A 7,611-nucleotide genomic window follows, 5' to 3' on the forward strand; every position below is an offset into this window, starting at 1 on the left:
TTTTTTTTTTTTTTTTTTTTTTTTTTTTTTTTTTTTTTTTTTTTTTTTTTTTTTTTTTTGTGTTTGTTTACTTTTTTTGTTTTTACAAAATTATAGTGTGGAGCTGGAATTCATATACTACCTGGTCTGCCTGCTGGTGTGAAATTTGACCCTACGGATCAAGAGATTCTCTTACATTTGGAGGGAAAAGTTGGGTGTGATGCTCACAAGCTTCATCCTTTGATCGATGAATTCATTCCCACCATTCAATGGGAGCATGGGATTTGCTATACACATCCCCAGAAATTGCCAGGTGATCCAAACCCATCCATTATTTTGCTACTAAAATCTTCAAAATTACCCAAAAAAATTAGTGATAATACATGTCTCAACCCATCGCTAGCAGATATTGTCTTCTTTGGGTTTTCCTTTTCGGGCTTTCTCTCAAGGTTTTTAAAACGCGTCTGATAGGGAGAGGTTTCCACACCCTTATGGGAAACACCCTCGTTCTCCTCCCCAACCGATGTGGGATCTCACAATCCACCCCCCCTTCAGGCCCCAGCGTCCTAGCTGGCACTCGTTCCTTTCTCCAATCGATATGGAACCCCTCCAAATCCACCCCTTCAAAGCCACCATCCTTACTGCCACACCGTCTCATGTCTACCCCCTTTGGGGAACAACCTCTTCGCTAGCACATCGCCCGATGTCTGGCTCTAATACCATTTGTAACGGCTCAGGCCCACCGCTAGCAGATATTGTCCTTTTTAGGCTTTCCCTCAAGGTTTTTAAAACGCATCTACTAGGGAGAGATTTCTACACTCATATAAAAGGTGTTTCATTCTCCTCCCTAACCAACGTGGGATCCCACAATATCTTTATCATATCAATGCAGGAGTAAGAAAAGATGGTCTGGTCCGGCACTTCTTCCACAGGCCATCCAAGGCGTACACAACAGGAACAAGGAAAAGAAGGAAAGTCCACGCCGACAACACCGAGGGCGAGGGCGAAACACGGTGGCACAAAACGGGCAAGACGAGGCCGGTTCTCGTGGGCGGGAGAGTAAAGGGTTACAAGAAGATCCTAGTGCTGTACACCAATTATGGGAAGCAAAAGAAGCCGGAGAAGACAAACTGGATAATGCATCAATACCATTTGGGAGGCAGTGAGGAAGAGAAAGATGGAGAACTCGTGGTCTCAAAAGTGTTCTACCAAACTCAGCCAAGGCAATGTGGAAACTCAGTGAAAAAGGATCATAATAGGCATCAAGATTCTAGTTCGTGTAATAATAATCCTAACCCACTTGTTGATTTCTATAACCCTTCTTTTGTATATTTTGAGTCAAGTGATCAAAATAGATCGGCAAGCAATTCCCATATGATTCCCCAGTTTGCAGTTCATGATGGGTCGTCTGCTGTTTCATGATTGCTGTTAATTATTGTTCTTGTTTGTATGAATAAATTTGGAGAAAGGTAACTGAGAAATACTGATGAATAAATTTGGAAGTGTATTTAAGAGGTGTTCTTGATGGGGGTTTGGTATCTGACAATCTTGTATGCTTTTGCCTAAAAAATTAAAGACCATTAGAATCTGTGATTTACTGTTCGGAGAAAGCTCATACTTTGCTTTCAATCTGAGCTAATGTTGAAACTGGCGTTGCTTAAAGGAATTTGAATCATTTTGCTTATATGAAATGCGCCATGAAAGAACGGTAATATCTCGATCGAAAGAGGTAATTCTCTTTCATCGATCGTTCATGTGAGATCCCACATTGGTTGGGGAGGAGAACAACGAAACATTCTTTATAAGGGTGTAGAATCCTCTCCCTAATATACGTGTTTTAAAAATCTTGAGGAAAAACTCGAAAGTGAAAGCCCAAAAGGGACAATATCTATCGGTGGTGATTCTTGTCCATTGATCGTAAGAAGTGATTCATATTTATTAACCTGATCTTACTGATTAAGAGTTCTGATCATCGTCTTTAGATGGGCAAAGAACCTTTACTAGAGAGGTGAAGGAGTAAGAGAAGAGAAAGAACAAAACACATATCGGAATAATCGAAATGGGTTGGTGAGGTAGTGAAAGGAAACCATCTAGCTTGATTTGGAAAGCACTTTTGGTTAAAAAGTATCTTTCTTTGCTGCTAATTATTAGCCACAAAAGGATTTCTTTCAGATCCTTTCTTTCTGTTTTTGCTAATTTAACCATCATCCAATATAATCAGATGTTGATGACAGTTAACATTTGGGAATCTTCCGTAGTAGAAATAGAAATAAATGGACAAATCATCGAACAATGTATAATTTCTATTTCAGCACTGAAAAATGAGATGAAGAACTACTGAAATCAGCACTTTAACAATTACCAAACAAAGTTCTGATGCGCCCACCCCACCCCAACCCAACGGAGCATCCGAGAAGACACCTATGTTATACCAGCAGACGGAGCAGATAATTAATCAAAAGAATGAGCCAAAATCGAACAAGCAAGGCACCCAATGCCGACCTAAGAAGGACGCTTGCGGGAGAGGGAAACTGGAAACAGAACTTGCGGCATACTCAATTGCTTGGCCACTGCCACTAAGATAACACACAAGACACCGAGCCTAACTAAAGATGATCGCAAATAGAGTCTGCTTTAGTCCGTTACGTATCGTCGTCAGCCTCACGATTTTAAAACGCATCTGCTAGGGAGAGGTTTCCACACCCTTATAAGAAATGATTTCTTCCTCCCTCCAACCAACCAATGTGGGATCTCACAATTCACCCCTCTTTAGGGGCCCAACATCCTTGCTGGCACATCGCCTAATGTCTGGCTCTGATACCATTTGTAATAGTTCAAGCCCACCGCTAGTAGGTATTGTCTGTTTTAGCCCATTACGTATCGTTGTTAGCCTAACAGGTTTAAAACGCGTCTCCTAGGGAGAGGTTTCCACACCCTTATAAGAAATGCTTCATCCCCCTCTCCAATTGATGTGAGCCAAACATTGTGAGATCTCACATCGGTTGAAGAGGAGAACGAAGCATTCCTTATAAGGGTGTGGAAACTTCTCCCTAACGTATTTTAAAACCGTGAGGCTGACGGCGATACATAATGGTCTAAAACAGACAATATCTACTAGCAGTGGGTTTTGACTGCTACAATGGATGTCCACAACTAGGAGGACTCTAAACCAAAAGAATACAATCAATCCAATAGCATACACCAAAGCTGATAATAACATTTAATGTCAAAACCCTGCTACAGAAATGGCTAACTCGGGGTCATGATTGAACTTCCCTGAAATCTATTCCAATAATATCTTATAAAACTGCAGTGCCCATTGGAATCTTCCTACAAAATTCAATTGTGATGAACAAATGAATCACTGTTCTTTCAAGAGACTTTGATATGTACATAAAGGCCCAATTGTTAAACAGGCAATACAATCACTGTTCTTCAACATATGCTCTGTAACAATTCAATTTCAGAAGACAAATTTCAGCCAGGAAATCATACAACACTTGCATATTCAACTCAAGAATCCAACAGAACCGTTGTATATCAAAGATCAAACATGTCTAAATAAGCTATAAGCTAAGAACATAAAAGATGTAACAGGGAAAATTTACTCATACCCATCAGCTCCCCGATGCCGTTTCCTCCTTTTTCTTCCTCAGAACATAAACATCAGCCTCCTCATAGGCAAATTCTGGGTGCAAATCTTCATGTGGAATCTTTTCAATTTGAAAAGCCTTATCACACATTTCCCAGAACAGTTTATCCGCTTCCGGCGACCTCAATTGGTATCCCAACAGAACGACACCATTGTTCCCAATCAGCGCCTCCATGGTGGAAATGAGTGGGCCAACCGTTTCCTCAATGTAAACGACATCAGTAGCAATGACGAAATCAAACGGCGGATTAAGGGCGGCGATTTGAGCGGGGTTGTTCCAGTAAAGAACAGAGTGTTTTAGGGCTTTTTTGAGAATCGTCTTGTTCCGTTTAATGTTATGTTTGAGCGCCGGCATCACCGGAGATATATCGGTGAGAAGTATGTCGGTGAGACCTAGGAGGTAGAGGCCCATTCCGGCGACACCGCATCCACAGCCGATCTCGACGGCGCGTTTGCCTCGGAAATCGAGGAGAGAGGAGTAAGGGTTTTCTGTGGGGGTAATTGAGGCCCATCGATCGATGAATTTGACGAGGACAAGAGAACAGGGCCAGACGGAGGTGCCGACGTGCATTGAACCGTTGTCCTGCTGAAAGGAAAGGGCGGCGCCGCCCACCGGAAGGTCTATTACCGGAGAATCTGTGAACTTCATGTCGGAGTTGGAATCACTACCTCTACGCAGTGGAAGTTACACAGCCCTCTACTTGGTTTCTTCTGAAGATCATCGTATGAGGCCTTCGACCCTCAAGATTTGGGCTTTTGATTGTAAGGAGGATCTAGTCGGTTTCTGCAGATGGGCCACGGAGAAGAAGGATCCATCCAAAATAAATGGGAAGACTATTTTTCTCTGGACCGGTGACGGATCCACACCAGGTTCCTTATTCGTCAACTCACGACACTTTACATTCGTGAAGACAGGAGTAGCATCTTTTTAAGTTATGAAGTCTGATACTGATTTATAGCTTAGTCAACGTTATATTCGGTAAAGCTATATTTAGTAAAGCTATATATAATAAAGCTATATATGGTAAAGCTATATCCGGTAAAACTATATATGGTAAATAGCTATATATAGTAGATGGCTAAATCTGGTAACGCTATATATAGTAAACTATACCATATATATATATCTGGTCCGGTAGAGCTTTGAAGATGTACTTTCTATTCTATTCTATTCTCTGTACTCTCTTGTTGTACATACCTGAAGTCATCAATAGAAAAATCTTTTTAACCAGAGTTCTCCTTGCACTTTTCTCTATCCCATTCTTTGTGTTCATCTAGATGAAGCGTGTGCGTTGTTGTGCGATCCCAACAACTGGTATCAGAGCAAACGACTGGTATCGATCCCTAACAACTGGTATCAGAGCCAGGCGGAAGTTAGAGCCGAGCGGAAGTCAGAGTCAGGCGGAAATCAGAGCCAGGCGGAAGTTAGAGCCAGGCGGAAGTCAGAGCCAGGTTGAAGTCAGAGCCAGGCGGAAGTCAGAGCAAGGCAAAATTCACCACGATCTGTGAAGATGGAAAGTTCAAAGATTGGAATTGAGAAGTTCGATGGATCCGATTTCGGTTTCTGGAAGATGCAGATTGAAGATTATCTATACCAGAAAGATCTTCACGAACCTCTGTTGGGGGTGAAGCCGGATACCATGACCACGAAACAATGGAAGCTCAAGGATCGACAAGCCTTAAGGATGATCCGGTTGACGCTATCCAGAAACGTGGCGTTTAACATCATCAAGGAGAAGACAACGTCAGATCTGATGAAGGCGCTGTCGAATATGTACGAAAAACCATCGGCTATGAACAAGGTGTATTTGATGCGGAGATTGTTATGAGTCCTTGTGAGAACTACGTTACGAGCAAACAGAAACGAGTTAGCTTCACAAAGACTGCTAGAGAATTGAAGGAAAGTACCGGAAGCAGCGTCGCTGAAACTCCAGAGGGGGTTGCGTCGCCTGGAATCGTCGCTGAAACTTCAGAGGAAGTTGCGTCGGCCGGAAGCGTCGCTGAAACTCCGGAGGGGGTTGCGTCGCTGAAACTCCGGAGGGGGTTGCGTCGCTGAAACTCTAGAGGGGGTTGGGTCGGTCGGAAGCGTCGCTAAAACTCCAGAGGGAGTTGCGTCGTCCGGAAGCGTCGCTGAAGCTCCAGAGGGGGTTGCGTCGTCCGGAAGCGTCGCTGAAGCTCTAGAGGGGGTTGCGTCGTCCGAAAGCGTCGTTGAAGCTCTAGAGGGGGTTGCGTCGGGCGGAAGCGTCGCTGAAACTCCAGAGGGGGTTGTGTCGACCGGAAGCGTCGCTGAAACTCCAGAGGAGGTTGCGTCGGCTGGAGACGTCGCTGAAACTCCAGAGGAGGTTGCATGGGCCTGAGACTCTTGCTAAAACACCAGAGGTGAAGCAAGTGGGAGTTGAGGTTGAGTTGCTCAAAGATTCACAGAGTGATATTGTAGCGGATACTCATGAAACTCCTGAGACTCTTGCTAAGAAACCAGAGGTGAAGCAAGTGGGAGTTGATGTTGAGTTGCTCAAAGATTCACAGAGTAATGTTGTAGCGGATACTCAAGAAACTCTTGAGACTCTTGCTGAGAAATCAGAGGTGAAGCAAGTGGGAGTTGAGGTTGAGTTGCTAAAAGATTCACATAATGATGTAGTAGATACTCAAGAAACTCCTGAGACTCATGTTGTTGGCGAGGAACCCAGTCTATCATTCAAAACACAGAAGGCGATACCATTTCACTCGGAGGTTTGTTGAAGATGGTGATGTATTTTGAGAAGATAGAGGGTGCATAGAATTCAGCAAACATGTTGACAAAATGTGTTGATGTTGGAATGTTGAGGTTGTGCAAAATCTCAATTGGTATGGTGCAGTGGATGCTCATGGTCGTTTGAGAGTGAAATTCTTCGTTGACTAAATCAGTCTCCAAGTGGGAGAATTGTTAGGTTATGAAGCCTGATACTTATTTATAGCTTGGTCAACGGTTATATCCGGTAAAGCTATATTTAGTAAAGCTATATATAGTAAAGCTATTTATGGTAAAGCTATATCCGGTAAAGCTATATATGGTAAATAGCTATATATAGTAGATGGCTAAATCTGGTAAAGTTATATATAGTAAACTATACTATATATATATATCTGGTCCGGTAGAGCTTTGAAGATGTACTTTCTATTCTATTCTCTGTACTCTCTCTTGTTGTACATACCTGAAGTCATCAATAGAAAAATATTTTTAGCCAGAGTTCTCCTTGCACTTTTTTCTATCCCATTCTTTGTGTTCATCTAGATGAAGCGTGTGCGTTGTTGTGCGATCCCAACAACTGGTATCAGAGCAAACGACTGGTATCGATCCCTAACATATCTTGCAGCCTTGGGAACAATAGTAGCTTCGTCTTGTTATGTGCTATAAAATTTCGGTATCTAGACTAATCCTGACTGCCTCTACAATGATCTCAAATATGAATCTTACACAATAAATAGAATTTTGAAAAATATATAGGTTCAAAAATTCGAATCTCTAACTTTTTGGCTTGTGTGTATATGTCAATTACCACCGAGTTTTGTTCTTGACGATGTGTAACAGCTCAACCCACTGCTTTTTGGTCATTCTCATTCAGCCTAGGTTGGAATAGGTTAAACATTCTAGTATGGAGCCTAGTCTTGACTCTTTTATGTCGTATTCATTATCGTTCAACTCTTGGAATCATATCCAACCGTGATTGGAACACGTTAAACATTCTATTATGGAACATGCTCGTTGAGCTCTTGGAATCACATTCCACTGTGGTTGGAACAGCTCGTAAAATCCAACCATTTCACCTACTTTATTGCCTCGAACTCTCTCATTATAAAGATTAAATAGTTCTTAACTACATAATTTTTCGTAACACATTTAATATCACAGCATGGGAGAAAAACGAAATTTTTGATAAAAATAAGAAAAAAAATCAAAAGAGTTAGCTTTTTTTTTTTTTTTTTTTTTTTTTATTTTTTAG

General features: G+C 42.0%; 2 protein-coding genes across 2 annotated transcripts in view; one reads left to right on the top strand and one right to left on the bottom strand.

Annotated features, from left to right (window-relative positions):
- Positions 1-1,504, top strand: part of LOC111451032 (NAC domain-containing protein 73-like) — a 3,171-nt gene extending 1,667 nt beyond the window's left edge. The window contains exons 2-3 of the mRNA XM_023091266.1: positions 97-292; positions 872-1,504. Coding sequence (XP_022947034.1) covers positions 97-292; positions 872-1,401 — 726 coding nt within the window. The 3' untranslated portion in view covers positions 1,402-1,504. The remainder of the gene's footprint in view (positions 1-96; positions 293-871) is intronic.
- Positions 1,505-3,344: 1,840 nt separating this feature from the next.
- Positions 3,345-4,453, bottom strand: LOC111450981 (protein-lysine methyltransferase METTL21D). The gene has a single exon (XM_023091186.1). It carries the CDS (start codon positions 4,278-4,280, stop codon positions 3,597-3,599), a length of 684 nt encoding a protein of 227 aa, XP_022946954.1. The 5' UTR covers positions 4,281-4,453; the 3' UTR covers positions 3,345-3,596.
- Positions 4,454-7,611: the final 3,158 nt, after the last annotated feature.

The sequence above is a fragment of the Cucurbita moschata genome, unplaced genomic scaffold (assembly GCF_002738365.1).
Source record: "Cucurbita moschata cultivar Rifu unplaced genomic scaffold, Cmos_1.0 Cmo_Scf00013, whole genome shotgun sequence".
Classification (NCBI taxonomy): Eukaryota; Viridiplantae; Streptophyta; class Magnoliopsida; order Cucurbitales; family Cucurbitaceae; genus Cucurbita; species Cucurbita moschata.